Source organism: Oryzias latipes, chromosome 15, assembly GCF_053564925.1.
Source record: "Oryzias latipes strain Hd-rR chromosome 15, Olatipes_Hd-rR_3.1".
Classification (NCBI taxonomy): Eukaryota; Metazoa; Chordata; class Actinopteri; order Beloniformes; family Adrianichthyidae; genus Oryzias; species Oryzias latipes.
The window spans coordinates 20,118,720-20,140,810 of record NC_136251.1 but is presented as its reverse complement, the minus strand read 5'-3'; the positions used below and the strand labels follow the sequence as shown (position 1 = coordinate 20,140,810).

The window sequence follows — 22,091 nt, the reverse complement described above, 5'->3', positions numbered from 1 at the left end:
AAGTTTTGACTTCTAGGTATTTTTGTGAAAACTTTGTGAAATGTTATGAATTATAAAAAGGAAACCTGAGGGTTTTACTGCATGTTGTGTTTTCTATTGAACCCACACACCTGCTGTCCATCAGGGCACTTCGACTGAAGAGTGTAATGAGTTGGAGGAGGGAATCGATTGGCCTCGCACCTTCCTCCCTATCCTTTATTTTCCCTCTGTCACCTTCGCACCGTTTCGTGGCTCCTCCCTTCTGCAGTCCAGAGCAAGAAAAACAGTTAATGTGTGGCGTTAAATATTATTAGACACACGCCTCGCAGCAGTCTGCCACAACCAGTTAATGTTCAAAAATGCTAGTTTGGTTGATCATAAACCAGCACTAACTTTTTACTGCAAGATTATATTTATTTAATGATAAGAAAACCTGTATAAATGAATTTGTATAAATAATTTCTGTTCAATAAAATTGTTATCCATCTTTAATTTTAAAACCTGATTAGTCAGAAATCGTCACACATGTTGTCCTACAATAACTAGTGATAATAATGTTCACATGGTTATTTTTTACTGGAATTTAAATTCAAATTTTTAAAAAAGGGAAGAAAAAATGCAATTAAACCTTCAGACAAGCATTATTTTTAAGGAATGTTTTAACCATATTTAGCAGTATTTCTTTAAAAGAGTTTTCATTTTTTATTTTAATGGACAATAAAATGTGGTAATGCATTCCACAGTGTTCCCCTCTGAGCTTCCTCTTGGACCCTGGTACCTCCAGGAGAAGCTGATCAGCTGACCTGAGGCACACTGCTGGGGTGTAGGGAGTGAAAAGCTCAGAGAGGTCTGGCGGACAGAGACCATTTAAAGATTTAAAGGCAAATAAAAGAATCTTAAAGTGAACTCTGAATTGCACAGGAAGCCAGTGAAGGGAAGGTAGGATTGGGGTGATATGCCCTATCTATTGTGCTATGACCAGAACACGAGAAGCGGCGTTCTGGACCAGCTTGAGACGTGAGAGAGACTGACTCCAAAATTAAGAGTTCTAGTGATCCCGCCAAGAAAGAATGAATTACTGTCTCAAAATTCTGTTTCATATAAAAATACATGTATTTAAGTTCATACAATAAATCTCCAATGTCCACTCACAGCCAAAACCTCTATCAGCATCTCCTCATACTTGTGGTCTCCAGTTGATATCCATAATTTGGTGTATCCAAAAAGAAATAGATTGACAGCACGGTGCCTAAAGGAAAAAAAAAAACCAAACACCCTTAAAAGAAATTCAATGACAAGGAAAATTGATGACAACAAAATCCATCATTTGATGGCAGAATAGATTTAATGATTTCTATGAAAGCCCATCATTAGATTTGTTTATAGAAAATCTGATAGTAAATTTTAAGCCATATTATGTTGTAGTGTATGTAATCTTAAAAAGTTAGGTCTAAAAATCCTTAAACATTTACATTTTTATTAGTATTTTTCAACTCTTTCAGATCAAGTGAATTGATGTACTATACATGTATGAAAATACATTTTTGTCTGAAAATGTTCTATCATATTTACCTGGGTTGATTGTACAGGGGAGTCATCCTTAAACTGGCTACCACTGCACGTTTCCTTTGTCTGGATAGAACCTTTTGCCTCGTAAGTTTTTTACGCCTTTCCGGGTGTTCCACCTAACACCCAAAAAGACTTTATAAACACTCTTGAAACTCCAGTCAATCAAACCAATGACATAAAGTTGGTTAATCCCGACCAAACCTGGGGGTTGCATAAACCTCCATTAACATTATAAACACGAAATTGGTTATTTTTGTTGTTGTCATTTCCATTTTATTTTTCTTAGCAAACAGTCTTGGTCTAATAAATTTATGACTTTAATCTAAATTCATAATTTATGGAATTATAACTTTATTCTTGTAACATTCTTGTAACACTGACTTTTGATTCAGGATTCTTTGAGTTTATTCTCTTAAAATGTTAACTTTTTTCTCATAATTAACAACTCTATTCTTGTAAATGTTTGACTTTATTCTCATACATATATTTATTTATTTATTTATTTATTTTTATTTTTTTTTTTTATTTATTTATTTATTTATTTATTTATTTATTTTTTATTTTTTTATTTTTTTATTTATTTATTCTCATGGTGGGCCTAAGACTCTGTCATATTATTTAGGCATTTCATTGAGAAAACATTGTCAAGTATTTTAAAAATTTAAAAAGTTTGTGTATCTTCTTAAGTGGTAACAATTTTGGAGATGAGTAGCATTAAGGCTTAAAAAAATTGTAATCAGAAATCCACTATAGGAAACGTATTAAAAGATAATTATCTTAGCAGAATAGCATAAAAGGAAAGCTATCCTGGCAACATTTACCTCCTAACTTGATTTTACTTCACTTCACTAAACAAACAAATGCCTGCACAGACTCCAATGACTGAAGACATGTTCACTCAATGTCATTATGCTTACAGAAGCCAAAAAGGCAAAGCAGGAAGCTCTGCCAAGTCTGATCCATGTTTTCTATAGAATGGAGGAGCTTACCTGATCCAGGTAATAAAGGACGCGAGCTATTTCTAGAATTCTGTCCACAATCTTCTGTGCGTCATTGACAGCACTGTGCTGTGTTAGCTGTTCTGCATAAAGGCTCTCCTGCTTCATGCTAATTGATGCCTGGGAAGGGAGACAGAAATAATGCATTCATGTCTTTTGTTCCAAGTATTCCAACAATTTAAATGAAATATTTATGGGGGGAAAAAAAAGAAAATGCTTTATTCGTCTAAATAGGAAAAAGTGCAATCACTGTAGAATTCGAAAGAATTAATGAATTTAGCTTTGGTTTTGTTTCATCTATCGTGGCTAATTATTAAAAAGTCATTCTTCTCTTCATTTACCAGCAAAAACACATTAATTAGTTCAAGCAACAGAGTGAAGCAAGAACAGTTTATGGAAAATTGCATTTCTGCCACAAAAAAAAAGTTAATTGTGAACAAAAACAGAGCGTGCATTAATCAAAAACTTAACCAGCCAAAAACATTTTTGCTGGCTTAGGCATCTGGGAATGATGCCAATGTAGTTTGTACATAGAAGTGGATGTGTCACATGTACATCCATGAAGAATAATGAGTCCTTGACTAGGATTATTTAAAGACCCACTCTGATGAAAGTGTTTTGGGGGTTTTTCATTTATTCTTGTGGCATTTTTCTGATGATGATGGAAGAAAAAAATAAAACAATATAAAATTAGTTAAAAATTGCATTTCTTAATATTTGTTTATACAAATCATTGTGAATAAGATGCAGACGAACAAAATGCAGTTTGAATAAATAGCTTCTTTCAGATATCTGATTTAGAAAATACACTTGGGGGGGGTCACAAGCACTCTGTTCCGAGCTCTCGGTTATGGGTCACAGGAAGCAGGAGTGGGGTTTCTGTGACAACAGTTCCATCCACAAGGTGAATTTCTAATGAACTACTGCGGCTTTGCAGAAATTATGGCCGAATCCCAATTGCCTCCTCTCTGGCACCTCTCTAATGCTCAAATTGTACAGACATTTGAAGCTTTAATTTTGTGTTTCAAAAAATGGCAGAACTATATCACTACATTATGGACTGTTTGCCTTTAAGAATTAGTTATAGTTTTACAATACTTCATGTATGAACACCATACAGAATAGTTGGTTCAAAACCTGGAAGTGTAGACCAGAGTATTAAAAAGAAAAAGAAAAAGAGTTCTTTGAGAAGTCTAAAAGGATTTGGACATCTAAGCACAGCTGTCTTTTTGAAGATCCTCCGGTTAAGATAACCTGGATGGCTGAAATTCCAAAGATGCAAATTGGGAGATACCGCCAAAGATAGTGAAAAGTAAAGAATTGAAATCAGACCTAAAATTGGATAGTGGGATAAAGTTAAATCCATTACCTCTCGTTGAATTCGCAACAGGCCACTAAGAAGTTGATCACGAATCTCATCTTCAGTATTTTTCTGTGAATAACAAATAGTTTAGTGTGAATGCAATGGGTTGTCCTCTTGCATCAAATTAGCATGAATGAATGATAAAACTCAAGTATGCAAACGGAGCATAGCACAATATCACGAAGGGAGGAATCGGCATATTAATATCATTCCCATTTACAACTGACCTGAGAGAAGCCATTCTTAGCCAATGTGATAAGGCTCTGGTCGCTTTGAAAACAACCCTTGAGTCCCACGGGGACCAGCTTCTTCATGGAAGTCACAATGAGAGACGTGTGCGCAGAATAACGATCCCCCTTCCTCTTCATCCTCTTCTCTCTGTGGTTAAACTGAGCAGCAAGATAAATTACAAGGCATCTTTGGGTGCAGCTACCTGGTAGAAATTCTAAGCATAATTATCCATAACCCAAAGCTAACATTTTATTTATAGCTCACCTTTAACGCTTTGTCATTCTTTATCAAGGAAGCCAAGTTGTTGATTTCATTTTGGACAACATAATTCTGCTCCTCCCATTTAAAATGCTGTCACATAAAAAAATAAGGCAGCATTGATAGTTTACAGTGTTGCCTTGTCTGTTTCTGAAATAACACGAGCCGTAAAAGACAGTGTGTCACTCTCACATGAGATTTGGCCCAGAATATAAAGACCTCTGCCACCATGCTGAACAGCTGCTCAGCCTCAGGGATCGGCTCTTTCAGCCATCTGGCTCTGAGACAAGACAAAACAAAACATATTAACATCACAGGATTTCTTTTTAGAAACCAGAGCCTGGTAAAAAAATGATCCTGATTCGTGTCATTGTTGGTTTTTTTTTGTTGTTTTTTGTTTTCATTTTGTGTAATCCTTTACATTAACACCGTAATTATGTTTTCCTGATACCACAAAAATGTACCATCTACCTACCGATTACAATCCACAAACTGGATGAGGAGAGGATAGAAGGCATAGAGATCTCGAACCAGCAGTGTGTACTTCTCCTGCATGAGCAGCTCTCCCTCTGAGGTACAAGAGCTCTCTGCCTTCATCTGCTCTTCCTCCCGCAGTATTCCTTCCGCCCTCTTCCTCAGCTTCTCCATCAATGGGAGGAAGTGACTCTTTAACAACTCAACGGGGGCACTTCCTATGATTCGCTGTGAAAAAACTGGCAAAAAGATGACAGCTGTAATAACCTTACCACACAGAAATCAGGACATGTCAACAAAACTATCAGTTTTATTGATGACAATACCTGCAAGCTGCTTCATCCAATGACAATGACTAGCACCTACGTGGTTGTAAAAGATGCGGAGCATATGGCCAAGTAAATCGCTTGCATGTTGAGGGCCGACAGAGGTAAAAAGTGGACTATCTGGAAGTTCTTTAGGTTCCCAGCACCACCAGTGGGAAATGTAGCTGCACAACATTGGCAGCGTGATTTCTGCAACATGGATGTAGTGGGTTTGATGGGCTGCAGCGCCAGCACATGCTAACTCTTTCACTTGCTCCAATGCCTCTTCCAAAGAGGGAAGAAGGGGACACACATCCTCCACCTGATCTGGTAATCCCTGGTCTAAGACAAAATAAAGCTCTGGGATAACAGTTGAGATTTTAATAGATAATTTAAAAGATATATATAGTCTTACCTTTTATCTGAGTAGCACTCATGGTGTTGTAAATGGAAAATGGGTTGTTCTGATTTAGAGAAGGCTCCAAGAAGCACACAGGAAAGGCTCCAGTCAGAGCTGCCAGACAAGCACCCGCCACTGGTCTGCATGGACATTCAGTGTTAAGACGCAATGATTATGATAATCAGAAATACAAACAGTTTGGCTAACATTTATAAAAGGAACCCCATTTGAAAGAAAAGGTTAGAAAATCTATGTATTTGTAATGTATGATTAAAGGAATACCCTTCCATGTAGATGCTGCTTGTGGTTCTGAAAGAGTAGAGGCTGTTCAAGATCCTGTAACAGGACACTTGGATTCCACCAACTGGACATAGAAGACATAACAAAAGGTAGAGAAACTGCAAAGTTGACTCTAAAGCTATGGTTCAAACCGCACTCTACAATGTGGGTTCAAGCGGCCTCTTCCAATGAAAAGTATATAGAAAGGCGCATAAACACCTGTTTCAGGCTTCCATGTTCAAAACTCTCGTGTTCACGTTGTTTCTTTGACCATTTTTGGGCTTTACATACAAAATACATGACTATTGAATGCACATGAAAGTTAAACTAGGTCAAACTTTGGTCAATCAGGGGCTCAGATTTAGGTAGTAATTGCCGTTTGTGCCCGGCCAGAGTTATACGACACCAAGTCTTTGCAAGTGTAGCATATTTGTAAAAACACATCAAATGCCTGGTGTGCATGTAGCTTACGTAGCCACTGTCGAAGACTCGCTGCATGTCCGATGCGGCATAGCAAAAAAACTTTCAAATAAGAGCCAATTTTGAAGATCTGTAACTCGTTTTAAACATAAAGAATGTACAGAGATTAGACCAAGGTGACTCAATCATTCATTCATCCTCTTCCGTTTATCCCTTTCAGGGTCACGGGGCTGCTGGAGCCTGTCCCGGCCACTTATGGGCGAAGGCAGGGGACACCCTGGACAGGTCGCCAGTCTGTCGCAGGGTCCAAGGTGACTCTTTTATTAAAATATAGTACATGAAAAAGAGTCATTTTGAAGATCAATTCCAATTTGTATGTAAAAATTTGTATTTTTGGTGTCTTTAACATGTTCTTGTGGATATTTTGGCTCTTTTCTAATTTAAACTAAAACTCTATTTCAGACAAAAACTATCACTGGAAAATGCTTGTAGCAGTGACATGGGTGCTGCAATATTCGGGGCACATACTCCGCTCCGCTCCATTCCAATGCTTCTACTTGCAGACAAATAGTTCCATGTTTTGGATCCCTGTGTCATTGTTTTCATCTGGTTAAAAACTTTACGGCTGGATAGCTACTATATTACTCAGTAATTTTTTGCAAAGATAATGTTAGGTTTAGGGTTGTGAGGGCCTGCTATCTAGCAGGAGAGAACATACACAGATGGATGATGGGAAATGGACACAGGCACATTACCCAAATTTCTAACTAACTACCGCCTCTCTGCAGAAATTTACCTAGAAAACAACACAGGTTTTTTTAATTTTGTCTAAAAACGGTATAATCCTATTTAAAATATCACTGGGAATTCTTTAAAAATAGATGAGTGGAGTGAGACTTTAAGGAAAGCTTAATGTGGAAAAGCATGTAGCATTTACACACAAAAAAACAATAATTTGACGAAGTAAGCACTAAAATAACTCTTACCCAAGAAGTCCACTCCAAAGTTTTGGTTAGCAAGATGATGGAAGAGTGAAGTGAGGGTGGGGAGAAGAATGAAAGTAGTGTAATGTAGAGCTTGGGCCACTCCTCGAGCCAGCTGGCCCCTACTCTGAGGAATGGAGACAGATGTCTCAGAGAGCTTTTCCACAGTCATCTCCAAATCAGCGGCTGCTGCCTCAAAAAACAAATGCAAAGAAGTCTGGATTGACTCTTGGACCGACTTCATCAGAGTCCTAGTTTGGGAAATAAAAACAATTAAAGTAAATTAAAGAAAAAAAAAAGTTCTTAACATCTGCATGGGTGTCAAGATGAAATTATAAAAACAAAAATACATTCAGGCTATAGCATCAATAATAAAAATTAGAATTCAGATAAACCATTTTATTGACAGCTATCTATTTAAAAAAAAATAGTTTTCACATTATGAAGCTCTGTTGAGCTGGAACAGTTAAAGTATCATGCATCAGAAAGATTGTCCTTTGGGGAAAAAATGCTTTTCCTCCTCCAGTTAGAATTAGTGTCTTGGGATTCAAGGCAAGTCATCATCTGACATGTTTGCACTGATAAAACTTCAACATTGATGTAGGCAGTGTGACAGTAGTGCCATCTACCTGGCATCAAGAGCTTGAGACAGAACGCAAAGGCAACTTGCAACAGCTGAGGCTTCATCTCCTGGGAAAACAGAATCTCTTTAAATCAAATTCAAGTCATATAGGATGTGGTGACAATAGATAAATAACTTCAAAAATTCAATGATCTATTTTGACATTTCAATGTTAGATTGAATAACATGAGGAAAACATAATTTAGGTATAGAAAAACAGTGATACAATTACAGACTTTTCATTTGTAAAAACTAATTTTACCACTTTTTATGCTATCAAAATTGATATTATCCTTACCAATGTGTGAGATCCTTTGTCTTACAAAAACTGCCACCTTACAAAAGAGGCTGGATGTAAACAAATAAAAGTGATTAGAAAAGAGGAAAAACTTAATGCAATAAAAACCGAAGATAAATGCACATGAATAAAACAGATTTCTAAGAACAACATTTACCACGCAATCATCTCCTTTTCTTTTTTTGTGGCACTGCTCCTGTTGCCACTCGAGCCAAGACAGGTGGAGATGAAATACAGGTGGTGGCTTTTCACATATTGTTCCAAAACAGGTATAACAACCTGTGGAGGTGTGGCACAACTATTGTAACTTTGAAGATTCACTTGGATTGCAACCACTTAAAATATAAATGTTTTGAACAAGTGTCAGAATAAGTGAAGGAAAAATTTAGATTTGAAAATAATAAAAAAAGTTGTAAAAATGTCATTTTATTTTAAATATTTAAATAGAAGTAAATGTCATGACTTGTTGGTAGCATCTAAAAAGTAAACAGTGCTAGAATTTGTCTGACCAAACAGACCAAATTTCGATTTTTCTTATGTGTGTAAGGGAGGAGAGCACTTTGAGTGAAAGTTGGCCGGTACAGAGATAAGAGGTATGACTGTTCACAGTCTTGGCTGACTGGGTCTCACTAAGGGGGTCCCATCAATGAAAAATGAACCCATTTCATTGTTGCCTCCTTGGAGGCAGTGCCGTGTGGGAGGCTTTAATCTACGTCCTGATGGCAATCGAAACACCCACATGGATTTCCAAAATGGTTAAATAAATTACACTGCCACAATGAGTTTTGCTTAGAGGGGGTTGCCCATGGCAACCATCTAACAAAACTAATTAGACGACATGAACGAAATGAGAAAGAAATGTTAATGAGAGGAAAGGGTACTGAAAAAAATTAAACTGGAGAGTGGAGGGAGATGAACTGATGTCAGGGGTATCTTAGATTCTGACTAGCTTTAATTATTTATTTGAAAAGAAACAAACCTTGAGAAAAAAGATTACTGGTTGCTGGTCCGGAGTCTTCTCTCCTTTCAACATCTGACCTCTGGTTTGAAGAACTTCTGGGAAAAATTATATTTTTCCTAAAGTTAGATCCAAAAAAATATATATACAAACACACACACACATATATATATATATATATATATATATATATATATATATATATATATATATATATATATATATATATATATATATATATATATATATATATGTGTGTGTATATGTATATTTATTTATTTATTTTTTAAAGTAATTTGTTGCAAAATACCACATTTTATTTGACAACATTTTTGTTTGATAGTTACATTTTTATTTGGTTGAACTGTTTGCAAAACAACCTCATCACAAGCACTACTAAGCTCATGCATTCCACAGTTGCAAACATTCATTCACATCCCAAAGATGATATTTCACAGAGAATACACAACACAGTGGTGCATTACCAAGTTTTAACATGGTGTCCTGGGCTTCATCTGTGTGAGTCAGTAGTCGTTGCAGGAGTGTCAATGCAAAGCAGTTGGCTGTGGCCGGAAAATCAGTTTCCGCTGTTTTCCGATCCCTGTAAATGGTGATTATAAGTGAGCTTCATTGTTATCTTTTACCTATAATCTGGACCACATGGTTCATGCCAAGTCAAAATGGCACAACTTCTTTTTTTTTTAAATGCACGCACAACCTAATGTACCTGCACATAATTGCTTTTTTATTTGACATAAATACAACATATTAGAATTACCATAATGGGTTTGTTTTCTTCTATATATTGCTCTTTTATGATCAAAAGTTTCAGCAGGACTAACCTCCGCACAGTGTATCCATTGAGCAGAAAGAACTTCAAAATATCTTGGGCTCTTTCCCTGAACTTAGTCCTCTCTTTAGTGGTCAAGGTGTCATAAGGTACAAGCTTCGGGTGACCGCCCCCTCCTGAAGAAAGAACAAGTTCAAAATGAAAGAACCGTCGTTCTGTGATCATGGGAGGAAATTCTAGTAATATAACAATCTTTAGTACAGTACCTTTACTGTCCAGTTCTAGTTTCTTAGCCTGAGCCCAGGCATTGTGGTAGTTTTCAGCCAACTGTTCAGCCATAGCCTAAACAATTTTGATTATTATGTTTTTTGAGAATTAAATCAACAGAAAAATATATATTTTTTAAATTAAGCGTCATCTTTTATTTTACTGTCAACAACTCAGATTCAAACACACTTTCAAACTTAAATAAATAAAAAACGTACGCAGTGATCCCATGACAAAGTGACACTGCTCATGTCCAAAGGTTTGGGACTGAAGGTTGATGCTCCTTCAAAAGACAGCTAAATCAAACAAAAAAGACTGTTATTGCGGAAAAGAACAACTGTGTTTCAGTAATTGATATTTTTTTAAATAATTTTTGCACATCAGAGACAATGTTACACATGTGAACACACACCTGTCCAGACTGAGACACCCCGCGGGTACAAGCTTGAATGTCAAATGTATCTCCCTCTTTGGTCCTCTCTATGGTCCAACCAAAGGCCAGCATACTCTTTATCGTCTCTTTGATGGCCCAGCGATATGCTTCCTTTTCCTAATATGTGCCACCACAACCATAAAGAACACAAAAGACATATATTTAAAACCACTTTGAAACTTAATCTGATGGCCATAAAATAAAATATAAATCTCTATCCTTCACCTATCTATTATGTAAAATCATGAAACTTACAAACCTCATATTTCATGTGTAAAGGAGATGCATGTGTACATGTCTACACCATAGAAAGGCAGAATCAGAATCCAAATTCTTGCCCTATCCATACTTTCTCTCCCTACTTCCCCCTACCCATACATTGAGCCCCCCAAACGGAGAGTTATAGACAAATTGTGCCTTTTGGACGTCAATGCCACTCGATGACGTCATTAATTGTCGCCAGTCATCTACGTTAGCGCGTAGCTGCCCTTGCACTCGGAAAATGCACAACATCGGTTTTATAACTTCAAAAAGTCTTGCTAAAACCAAAATTTATACTTGTGGGCTTCAGAGCTCAACCACGTAAAGAAATGCGTTTCTCCTTGGCGTCAATCCACTTCAAGAAACTATTTTGGACACTCCTCTCACTCTAAATGCCCCAACAATTGGAGGGATAGGGAGAAGCCGGAAGGGTAGGGGAGGAATTTAGATTCAGCCAAACTGACTCATCAGTCTACCTTCTCAACCAAAGCTCTGTATGGCTTAAGAAGAGGATGAACTTTCGTGTCCTCACAAAGCTGCTCGCCATGAACCCAGCCATTGGCAAACTGTCAGGGAGGAAACACAGTTACACTTGAAGGTAAGCACTAGAAAATGATCAGACTTGAACCCGTCAAGCTGAATACACAACGCTGGCAGATGTTATGAAAAGGTGCTGGTCAAGATATATTAGAGGACATAATATGGTCTGGAATAAGTGCTTCATTCCATACCAGGATATCAATTTATTGTCAGTTTTCCTAGAACAATTCAGCAGAACAGTTATGTAAATGTTACCTTTTCAAGAGACCACTTTTCATGAGTGTGCTCTGCATACTTGTTCACTACAAATTCAAGTCTCTCTGGCACAGACATACTGGAGGAGAAAAATTAAAAACAGAAAAATCTGCATCAAGGCCTATAAAAAGTATATGATAGGCAACAGGTTTCTCATCATAAAATAAATCTTACTTGGATGTCTCTACAGGTTGGGGATCAAAATGTCCATCTGTGTCCATAAAAGATTTTCGCTCCATTTGGGACAAACAGACCGACTCCACGTGATCAGGAGGCAAAGCTTTGGCTACTGTAACAAGGCACTGCGCACACAGCTCATATAACTGAGGGTTGTAAGGCTTTGGGATCTGAAATGGAGAGGATGAAAAAGAATTGCAATAAAAGAAAAAAAAGAAGGGTAAATCCATGTTGGGAAGACAAAATAATATTTGCTGAAAAGAATAACAACCATGAGAATGCCTGTGGTCTTAACGCAGCCTCAGTAAAACTTACAGTCTTAGATACAATCTTTGCCTAAATTGGGCATATAGAGGATGTTAACAGCAAATTGAGGGGAACAGCAGGAGTATGAGAAACTCATTTCCACTGCGATGACCATGTTAAGCAAAAAATAAGAACTCTGACACTTTTCAATGAGCAAAGGAAAATTCACCAGCAGTCTCGTTCTAAACTATTTGATTATGATTAAAAATAGTGCTGTCATGCAGTTAATATTTTTCCATGATTAGTTCATATTAGTTATGACCTGTAGTTAATCAATCAAGTTAATGTATTTTTAATCAAACCTAATAATTGCTGTAAAAAGCCTCATTGTGAGGTATTTTTATTTAAATGTACGACATTGTGGTGGAGTAAAATATAAAGATACAATTTAAAAAATTAATCCTTAACAATTCAGTTTTAAACAATCAAAACAAAACAAAAACATTTGGTTCAAAATGCCCTGATTTAACACATCAAATAAGCAGAGCGAGGGCTCTGTAGGCGTTACCATGACAACGTGTCACCCCACATCAGTCTGCTTTTTGGGAAAAACGATTAAAACCTAGTGAATAACCAGATTAAAATACTAATAATCGATGAAATATTTCTTTATTTTTCAAGTGACCATTGTATAAGCGGGATAATGATATTTGAGGTGTCCATTGTCAGAAATGAATGGATTTTGCAGAAGTACTGGTGCGACGTCCTTTCATTTAATGGACACCTCGTGGGTAATTATCCTTTCCATGAAAAACAATAGATGGAGATTTAAAAGTAGTTTAATGAAATAAACAAATGATTTACTAATATAATAATAATACGTCTGTAATTAATTAATTGCGATTAACCTGATAATTTGACCACCCAAATTGCAAACACTAAAACAAGTATATCATGTACCGGAAATCTGTTTTTTTCTTCCAAGATTTTCCAAAACTCAACACGGAAATGTTTTTTTTATGTCCTTTGTCATGAGACATTAATATTGTACTTAAATGTTTTTCTTTGACATTTTCTAGGGCTATGTCAGAATTCCTTCCCTAGTCACTACATAGTGCAATAAATATTGTGTTCGCCATTTTGTAGTGCTGTCCTAATTTACAATCCCAAAATCGAATGCCAAAGAAATATCCCAGAAGTCTCTGCGAAAAACCAGTGTGCATCGATGTTCACAAGATTGGTGAATATAGAACACAATGCATTGTGTTTGAGCAATTTTTGCAAAGAAAATGGACATAAATGAATTAAAAAAAATATATATATATCAACGTTTTCATCTTTAGAACTCAGTGGATTCATAAATGATTGTCGCAAGACACTCATATAAATGGGATTTTCACTTTGTGAAATCAATGATGTCACATTTGCTGTTTAAAATAAACTAAAGAAGTGAGCATGGAGTCCGAATTGCCTTTAAAATACAGGGCCCTACATAGTCCCGCACTATATCTTTTTTTAGTAGTTAGGCAGTAGAGTGGGAATTTGGACATCGCCTAGTTCTTTTTGTAAGCACCAGTCTGAGCATTCTCAGTGGAATTGATGGCTATCAGGGAAAAAAAGCCTAATCTGTTGATACAGTTTTGGTGTTCATTAAATAAACCGAAGATATTAAATCACATTTTCTACCATCTAATTAATGAAACTAGTTTTTAGAGCCATTTACCTTCTTTGCCAAAGCCTTAAAGACGCCCCAAAATAACGTTCTAGACAAGTGGAGTTCTTCTTCAGAGGCCAAACTCTGGTCGCTGCGCCTGCCAGCCTGGGAATAGTAGGAAGACCTCTGCATGTAGTGACTGATCAGCAGCTGGAAGACCAAAATTACCATTTGAAACCTTCAGTTTTTGATCATTTCCAGATTCTGATTTCAAAGCTACTCTGTGGATCCACCTTCAGAGCCATTGTGCTGTGGTCTGTGAGATGGAGAGCATCAAAAACAAGACGACGAAGCAGAGGCTGCATCACGGATGCCTGGAGTTTACTGAAACCCAAAGGGAAACAAAATTAGCAGCAACAATATGTTCCTGTCACAAAAGGGACAAAGTAATAAAACTAACAGTAATCTCAATAGATAAAGGTAAAAAACTGTTAGAGCTGACAAAACTAACTAAATATATACAGTAAGTGTCTTCATTAAGAGATAATGGGTGGAATTATTCATTTATAATAAGAGATTTTACTTCAAATAACATTTAAGTGTTTCTAAAATAACATTTTAAAAATAAGGTACAATGAAGTATAGAAATTTGTTTTTCAAGAAAACACTTAAAGGATGCATCTGGCAAGTGCAAAGTGGAGTTTTTTTGCACAAAATGTCTCCTTTATACACAAACGGCCTCCTTGAGTAAATCATTTTAAAGCTACACTTTAAAATACTGTAGTTGTGGTACAAAATTGCAGGTGTTGTAACCCTGCAAAACATCAGCAACACTTTCTTGTGCTCTGATTACAGGCCAAGACCCCTACCTGCACAAAGCCAGCAAACAATCCTGAGCGGTTTCTCTCTGAGCCTTGGTCAAGCTAAAAGCTCCTGAAAGCCGGTAGACTCCCTGGATTAGACAATCAACCAGCAGTATGTGATCTTCTAAATCATGGAGAAGAGCTGAGAATTTTGTCAGAAGAGGAAGAACACTTCCACACAAATATCTGTTGAGGGCCAGAGCCATGTCAGTGGATCCTAGTTCCACCTGCAAGGAATAAGGGAGATCTAAATCATCAAGAGAAAAGAAAAACTCAGCACAAATCATCCCTATATTAAACATGAATTGAATAAAAAAATGAAAAAAATTAGAGGAAAACACATTTTGTTTAATTTATTTCTTTATAAAAGTTACTAAAAGACTCATCGAAACGGGCTAAACTAAAAATACTTTTTAACAGCAGTTACTACCCTTACAGCTAATTTGTACAATTTGAAAAATTTGTGATTTAACAAAAAAACATGCTTACAGTGTCAAGAGAAACAGCTGCCTGAATATCAGGTAGAAAGCCAACTTCCAGAAGGCGAATAAGCAAGCTTTGACTCTCAATACCGTAAACTCGATCCAGAAATAAAACCATAGCTGCTTTGTGGCACGGGCAGAAGACTATAGAGAGGTCAGGCTCCATCAACAAGCCGTCTAGAAAACAAAAAGATCACTTATTTTCAGTTTAAAAATGCATTTTTGTAATATTTTATGAGGAAATTGAAAGAAAACTGCTTTGTACCAAATACATCATGAAATTTGAGTCCAACTGCAGGTGAAAGGCAAAACTGAGTGGAGTCATTTTAGACCAACAATTTTAACAGGCATTTCTAAAAATGTTGTCAACCCTTTAAGGTGGGTCTATTGTGGCTCGCTTCAGGTTTATTGTACGACAAAAACGTGTTCCTTTTAACCTTTGGACACTGATGGAAGTTGAAGGGGGATGCTGACGACTCCTTCAATATCCTGGATGGGAATGAGTGATCTGAGAATAGCTCTGACTCGTATGGCTTCTCCTTTTCCTTCTTGAATTAACTGGAAAAGAATAAAGAAAAATATTGTCACTGCTTGTTAATTTAAAGTGACAGTCAAAGTTGTAAAAATATTTAATGTTTTTTAAACAAAACCATGCTGACCAGACCACAGTGAAGAACTTCAGCTAAAGCCATTTGGTAAATAATGCATAAATCAACAGTATAGGCATAAAACATGGACAGAAATTAACAATATATATTTTTTTCCAATGTGATTATTTGAAAAACACTCACATGTGTCTCTGGAGCACAACGACCCAACAAATCAATGAGGGCAGAGTAAAAGGTCATAATGGCGTGACCCATTTGGATCCGGTCGTCGTCCTTGTCCTGAACAGCATGTCTGTTAAAATTCAACCATGACAGCCTTTTTAAAATATGTCAATCAACTTTTACCTACAGAGATATTTTATATGTGTTTAATTAAACTTTTTTTATTTTTTAATTTATGTTTCAATTTTCACATATCTGATACTGACAGGCTCTTCTGGGACTCCTGAGATGGGTAAGGTCCATCCATCGAAACATCCTGGGAGATCATGATTGCTTCTTTCATGGCTGCTAGAAGTCCATTTCCCCCGTCACCTCTGAGCGCGGGGCCAAAACACTCTGGGCGGCGAATCAACAACCTCAGCACCTCATAGGCATTCTCCTCCACACTCTCACCTTCAGTCAAGGAGAGCAACGAAAAAAAGGTTATAAAAAACATCAGACATAGGTGAGGATACTAATTCTGTTTAGGGCAAATGAAGTTTTTCATAGTTTTTTCCAAATGAAGCAAAAACTATCTTGACATAATTTGTGGGTTTAAAACTGAAAAAAACAAAAAAAACTCTAAACAAGTATAGCTCAGTGACTGCTAAGGATCAAAGGAGGCCTTTTAGCTCACCTGTGACTGTCCTTGCAAGCACTTTTTAAAATGAGGCATTTCCAAATTTGCTTGAAAGCAAGGAATATCAATAGCACAATAAATGACCATCATTGCAAAATGCTAAAATAACTGGAAACCTAAAAAAAATACAGACAGCTTCTCCTGTCTTTGGACCTCAGATTGGCTGTTTCCAGTACTGTTGCAAACACCTTTGCAGGAATAAATGTCCCCAAATTTGGAAATTTACAATGTCACTAACTACACATACATAGTTTTGTCAGTTATAGTCAGGTACATGTATAAAATTCATTACAAAATAGAGAACTAAAATCTAAATTTAATTAAAAACGTGAAAAACTATTTCATCGCAGTTTCTCAAATTGCATATTTTGGCTGAAATCAAACATAATTTTGATCTCTCCTGTTTGGGGTTAATTAAGTATTCTCGAAATAAATTAAAATACACTGCCGTTCACAGTAGAGTGGAATATACTTTGCATTTCTTTAGCTGTATGTTCAGATGTACCGTTGCAGAAGACAGCAAAGCGTAGAAAATCCAGATAGCGTTCTCCTTTCACAGGATTCCATCCAATGTCAGTGTAGCCTTTTGCCACTAGAGTTGGACAGCTTTGGAGACAACTACCAGCAAGGTATTGAACCACCTGCACAGAACATCATACCATATTACAAGCTAAATTTGTCTCAGCAACACTTTATTAGCTACAGCAATGGAAAAAGAAATGTATGTAATACATATTTTTCCTTCAGCTGCATTACAGCTGCATGTTGCTACAGACAACACAAATCTTTTTCTTCACTGTCTAAGTAATGAGAATGTTTTTACCTTCTCCAGATCAGGTTCCCTCAAAGCTAAGGCCAGTTCATTATTATCCATAACAGAGGCTGCAGCCACGTCAAGGGGGGTGGAGCCACGCATGGAGGGCAAAGCTAAGAAAGAAAACTCATCTCTTTATTAGTATTTTTTTTTTCACATCAGAAAATTGCATGGTTTCCAGTTATTGTTTTCTAAAAAGGGAAGAAAATGTAAAAGTTACCCAATCCAATGCTGCTGTTTTTCAGCAAGTAGCTGAGATGATCAAACATTGCTCCCTGATTGTGACGACTTATGCGGCAAAAATAACACAGGAATCGACAGCAGCTGGCCACCATCTTGGAAAAAGTCACCTCCTAACTCAACAAAATGTGAAGTTCACACATTAATGCTGCCAACATGTAAATGCTGAGAGTAAACATGCTTTTTGAAACACTCACCTTTGACTCGTCTTCTTCCATTACGTTGACCATTACCTCCATAACAGTCTCGTGCATCCCCAGTGCTCTCATTAAATTTGGGTGTTGGTAAAAAACCTTATTATTCATAATTTCTCTGTGAAACAGACCCATAAATTATATATTTATCATACCCATTTGAACACAACAACACTTCTTTATCAATTGTTGATAAACAATTTGGTGATAAAAAGATACGTGCTGACCCTAGACTTCTGATCATCAGCTGCTCCTCTTCTTTACCCATCCGTATGCCGAGTAAAGAACGGATTTCACAAAGAGACGACAAGAGGGCCACGGTGTCCCCCACTGACGCCTGGCTGATCATGTAGGCCTTTGAAAGTGGCTCCTCCATTTGGCCCTTGAGGCCCTCATACTGTCGGTGTAGCAAAGTGAACATAGTTCTAACCAGTTCAGGTTTTTCAATTTCACTCTCCTGAGCCCAGCGTATCATCGTCTCGGAAATCAGTTTATTAAGGGACTCTAAAAAGAGGAGATTAAGAGGTGGAAAAGGCAAGTTATACCTTTTATGTTCTAAAATAAAAACAGAAGATATTAAATTTTGGATATTCTAGGCAATTGTTTTGTTACTTTTTGCTGTGTAATACTTAAAGAAAAGATTTTTAATAGCCTGCCGTAAGTTGATAGGAAACTAAAACTTTACTTACAAAATAAAAATAAATAAACTTGAAGCTCTTACTTGGCCTCTGTGATCTACACTGTTCCTTTTCTTTGGGTTTGTTTTTGAGTCCAGTGGCACTTTCCACCATTCTTAGAAGGCGAACTTTTAAAGGCATCTCAGCACTATCTTCATCCTCTGAGGCAGTGTCTGCTTCAGTGGCTTTGAAAGGGAAAATAAATTCCATTAGGTTTCCAAGCATCCCTCCAATTTTTTTTTTTTTTTTTATTTTTCCGGTTCAATGAAAACAAAGAAATTTAAGTAAATGCAATCAGCAGAATTCCCACCACAGTGTGTCTTGAGTTGGTGATGGAAATCTTTCAGCAGATGCTGGGTTTCCAGGGGACATGGACAGTTTTCTTGCAGCTCGTCATCTTTGAACATCAGCAGCATATTTATCTTTCAATGCATCAGGAATTAAGAAAAAAATAAAAAGGAACAAAACATGTGAAAAAAATGGAAACCAAAATTGCAAATCTTTTTTCCAACAAGTTTTTAATTATTTTTAAAAGATGAACCTGCTCCTGTGGAGGAAGGCGAAACTCCCTTGTCCTGCGAGCAGTGAGGGCTGTAGACATGTTAAATGCTTGCATGATTTGATTGTAACGAACTTGCTGATTCTCCTGCAGCTTGTGCACAAAACCTTCAGAGAACGCCATCACTGCTTCTACGCTTTGGCGCACCTGGCAGTCACACATGTAGGACAGGAGATGGCAGAGCTACAGAGAAAAAACATATATATAAAATGTGAAGTTATGGTCATTTTCTACCCCATTTTTAGAACTTGAAACAGCATATGTTGCTGCACAAAGAACAAACCTCAAGCTTGACACTCTCTGGAAGCTGCAGCTGCAGAAGTCCTTGTTTAATAGTGTCCTCAACTTGTGTGGTCCGACCTTGTGTTTCTTGTTCATTTTCCCGCTCAGATCTTTGAGCAATTATGGAAAACTCGTTTGGCTCCATTAGCCAAAGGATCTTCCCAAGGTCCTCATCCCGAAACACACCAATAACCAAGAGGTGGTACAACAACTTTAAAAGAGGAACAAGCAGTAGTTCAGCATTGCCTCCAGCAGGATCCCTTACATCGTGACCCACTGCTGAAACCCCAGCAGTCACCATTTCCAGAGTTAGATCCTTCAACATGTCCAGAGGGATTTCCGGGCTGTCTGTGCAGCCCAGAACAACTGCACTCTCGTCTTTCATTCCCCTCTCCCTCACAAAACAAGGACAAGAGCAGTGTATCTGTGGTTTAAGGGATGTGCTGTGATCATTGTTGGGAATTCCCGCTCCTTCAAAATCAATCCCTCCATCAAGAGCACAGTGTGAAGGACTTTCTCTGATTTGACCCGTCATTGGAACAATGTATTCATCGTTCATCATGAGGCGCTCTGTGGTGTGGCTGCTTAGATAAATCTGGCAAACATAAGGTGATAATTATTTGTTAGTTATCCATCCAAAGTTGTTTTTTTTTAAAACGTGATTTTGGCAAACAAGCACCTGAATTAGTAGTTGATAGTAAGCATCTCGAAGTTGTCCAGCAAGGTACGGGTTCTGAATTGCATAAAGAATTTGCGACTGGTCAATGTGACTGCAGAGTGCATGGCAAACTCTGCTGTTGCCATGGGAACACAACGAGCAGTAAAGGAGAATGGTGTTGTGGTGAAAGGTTTGGAGGTCCCTACATTCCGACAGTTCCAAAACGTCAATGCACCTAAGAATAGAAAGTTTAAAAGTTGTTTCAACAAAGTATTAAAAAAATTTAAATTGCAAAAGCCATCATTTTGAAAATGTTTGTTTCTATTTTAGACTTTTGCTTTTTTTCTTAAATTGTGTAGTTTAAGTCCAAATATAAAAAGGTCTTTGAAAAAAAAAAAAAGATTAAATTCTAAAATTTCAACCTGTCTTCATCAGGAATCTGAAGGCCCATATATTGCTGAGGCTCAAAGGCCTGAATTCTCCATCCATGGTGCTCAGCTGGTTGATCTACCAACACTTTCAATGCCTTATCTGGTACTCTAGTCCACGAAACAGGCCTCAGATGCTGAACATGAATCCGTGGAGGACACTGAGGTGTAGGATTTCTCCTTTGACTGCGAAGCAAACCCGATGACAAAGGCATTGCATTCTGAAAAGAAAAAGCAGCAAATGCAAAATTAAGGAGTTTTGCAAAAGCTAAAAATTCTATTTCAGTGTTTTTGGCACTCTGTGGGTTTATGAATTGGAAGTCAAAAATCTATTATGTCCATTATCAAACGAAAAAAAATGCTTTTATATCACATTCTGATTTGATTATCAATTCTAACCATCCAGGGCTTGAAAGTGTGTTCATTAGGATTTGGATGGATTGTCAAAGAAAACCTTTGAGACTGCAAATGAAATTAAAGATGTGATTACCTTGACGCATCCTAGTTCAAACTGGAACATGTTACTTGTGGTAGGCTTGACGAAAACAGCAGGAAACAGCTTTGTTTGGGCCTCTACCTGGTGTGCAGTGACAGTGATTATTTTCAAAAATCAGTTGATGAATCTCTGTCGTCATTCAAAAGGGTGTTTCTAGGTTTGTTAGCCACTTTAGATCTCAACATCTAATGTCGAAAATATTGAAGGAAAAGATCCAGACAGAAGACAAAACTACTGATATGACCACTTTTCTCAGGGACTTACTTGGTAAAAAGTTGACATCTCCACACCGTTGGACGTAAAAGTGAGGAGCCCGGTCGATGAGTCAATCAAACAACCAATTTCCAAACCAGTACTTCTCCGACTCTGAGAAAGTCCTGTTGCCTCTCCAGCACACACCATGTAACAGCTGGACCGCTTGACACTTTGCAAGACAATAAAAATGTATTAAAACCAATATGGTGTCAACTGACAACACACCTAAATACAGCAATGAAGCTTTAAACTTGTACAGCATTTTCAATACTATTTCCTATAATTATATGAACAATGCAAATGACATCTGAGTGCATTTCATTAAAATTCAGAGCAGTAGTCTGCCACATTAGAAAAATGATCCCGTCTCAGTGTTTACCGACCTTTCCTGAACTTTGCCACTGTCATCTCCCAAAGTTACAGTGACAGTGTGGACACTGTTGGTGTCAAACGTTGTTTCGTAATGATGAAAGTCAGAGGTCACCCAGCCTACCCAGACATTGAATGGATCCTGGCCTGGAAGAACTCTCACTGTGTAGTAATACTGAAAATGATAGGTCATTAGAGTCACTCTTTGGCATTCACATTTTGCTTTAAGGATTTCTTTTCCCCCTTTGTGTGTCTGACAACAACAAAAAACAAAACATTGCGTGATAAGAGCTGAAGCTTTGCACACTCTACAACAGCAGATTGGCAAGTGGGAGCCTTTTTGGGATTGACGGAAAGCAAAACTAACTGATTTTCAAATCGGAAACTTTAATCTATGGTGTAATTATGTGGTTATAAAGGGATATGAAAATAAGGAAATCAAAGACTCACCCTGGAATTCTGGATGAGTCGATCATAATTGTCGTTGTCAATTACAACATCCTCGAGGAGGCGTGCAGATGAGCCGCTGCTAGCCAAACTGGGTTTGTTCCGCTTCAGCAGGAAC

General features: G+C 37.3%; 1 protein-coding gene across 2 annotated transcripts in view; it reads right to left on the bottom strand.

Moving 5' to 3' along the window:
* The window catches only part of ryr2b (ryanodine receptor 2b (cardiac)), a 68,858-nt gene that overhangs the window by 23,382 nt on the left and 23,385 nt on the right, over positions 1 to 22,091 (bottom strand). Inside the window, exons 31-77 of one of the 2 annotated variants that reach the window (XM_023963050.2) lie at positions 21,977 to 22,091; positions 21,541 to 21,701; positions 21,167 to 21,326; positions 20,897 to 20,983; positions 20,401 to 20,627; positions 20,000 to 20,213; positions 19,322 to 19,915; positions 19,021 to 19,221; positions 18,790 to 18,901; positions 18,524 to 18,664; positions 18,030 to 18,306; positions 17,806 to 17,920; positions 17,589 to 17,721; positions 17,378 to 17,481; positions 17,060 to 17,195; positions 16,142 to 16,328; positions 15,897 to 16,005; positions 15,543 to 15,663; positions 15,113 to 15,282; positions 14,630 to 14,850; positions 14,054 to 14,144; positions 13,830 to 13,970; positions 11,858 to 12,030; positions 11,684 to 11,762; positions 11,365 to 11,454; positions 10,607 to 10,744; positions 10,413 to 10,490; positions 10,194 to 10,269; positions 9,980 to 10,103; positions 9,623 to 9,738; positions 9,159 to 9,235; positions 8,337 to 8,458; positions 8,180 to 8,229; positions 7,889 to 7,949; positions 7,263 to 7,510; positions 5,860 to 5,941; positions 5,593 to 5,717; positions 5,199 to 5,519; positions 4,874 to 5,111; positions 4,591 to 4,678; positions 4,405 to 4,491; positions 4,137 to 4,298; positions 3,916 to 3,978; positions 2,538 to 2,666; positions 1,552 to 1,664; positions 1,132 to 1,228; positions 111 to 241 (exon numbers count right to left, since the gene is read on the bottom strand). In XM_023963050.2, coding sequence (XP_023818818.1) covers positions 111 to 241; positions 1,132 to 1,228; positions 1,552 to 1,664; positions 2,538 to 2,666; positions 3,916 to 3,978; positions 4,137 to 4,298; positions 4,405 to 4,491; positions 4,591 to 4,678; positions 4,874 to 5,111; positions 5,199 to 5,519; positions 5,593 to 5,717; positions 5,860 to 5,941; positions 7,263 to 7,510; positions 7,889 to 7,949; positions 8,180 to 8,229; positions 8,337 to 8,458; positions 9,159 to 9,235; positions 9,623 to 9,738; positions 9,980 to 10,103; positions 10,194 to 10,269; positions 10,413 to 10,490; positions 10,607 to 10,744; positions 11,365 to 11,454; positions 11,684 to 11,762; positions 11,858 to 12,030; positions 13,830 to 13,970; positions 14,054 to 14,144; positions 14,630 to 14,850; positions 15,113 to 15,282; positions 15,543 to 15,663; positions 15,897 to 16,005; positions 16,142 to 16,328; positions 17,060 to 17,195; positions 17,378 to 17,481; positions 17,589 to 17,721; positions 17,806 to 17,920; positions 18,030 to 18,306; positions 18,524 to 18,664; positions 18,790 to 18,901; positions 19,021 to 19,221; positions 19,322 to 19,915; positions 20,000 to 20,213; positions 20,401 to 20,627; positions 20,897 to 20,983; positions 21,167 to 21,326; positions 21,541 to 21,701; positions 21,977 to 22,091 — 6,885 coding nt within the window. The remainder of the gene's footprint in view (positions 1 to 110; positions 242 to 1,131; positions 1,229 to 1,551; positions 1,665 to 2,537; positions 2,667 to 3,915; positions 3,979 to 4,136; positions 4,299 to 4,404; positions 4,492 to 4,590; positions 4,679 to 4,873; positions 5,112 to 5,198; positions 5,520 to 5,592; positions 5,718 to 5,859; positions 5,942 to 7,262; positions 7,511 to 7,888; positions 7,950 to 8,179; positions 8,230 to 8,336; positions 8,459 to 9,158; positions 9,236 to 9,622; positions 9,739 to 9,979; positions 10,104 to 10,193; positions 10,270 to 10,412; positions 10,491 to 10,606; positions 10,745 to 11,364; positions 11,455 to 11,683; positions 11,763 to 11,857; positions 12,031 to 13,829; positions 13,971 to 14,053; positions 14,145 to 14,629; positions 14,851 to 15,112; positions 15,283 to 15,542; positions 15,664 to 15,896; positions 16,006 to 16,141; positions 16,329 to 17,059; positions 17,196 to 17,377; positions 17,482 to 17,588; positions 17,722 to 17,805; positions 17,921 to 18,029; positions 18,307 to 18,523; positions 18,665 to 18,789; positions 18,902 to 19,020; positions 19,222 to 19,321; positions 19,916 to 19,999; positions 20,214 to 20,400; positions 20,628 to 20,896; positions 20,984 to 21,166; positions 21,327 to 21,540; positions 21,702 to 21,976) is intronic. The other variant, XM_078932476.1, reaches the window with a different exon arrangement.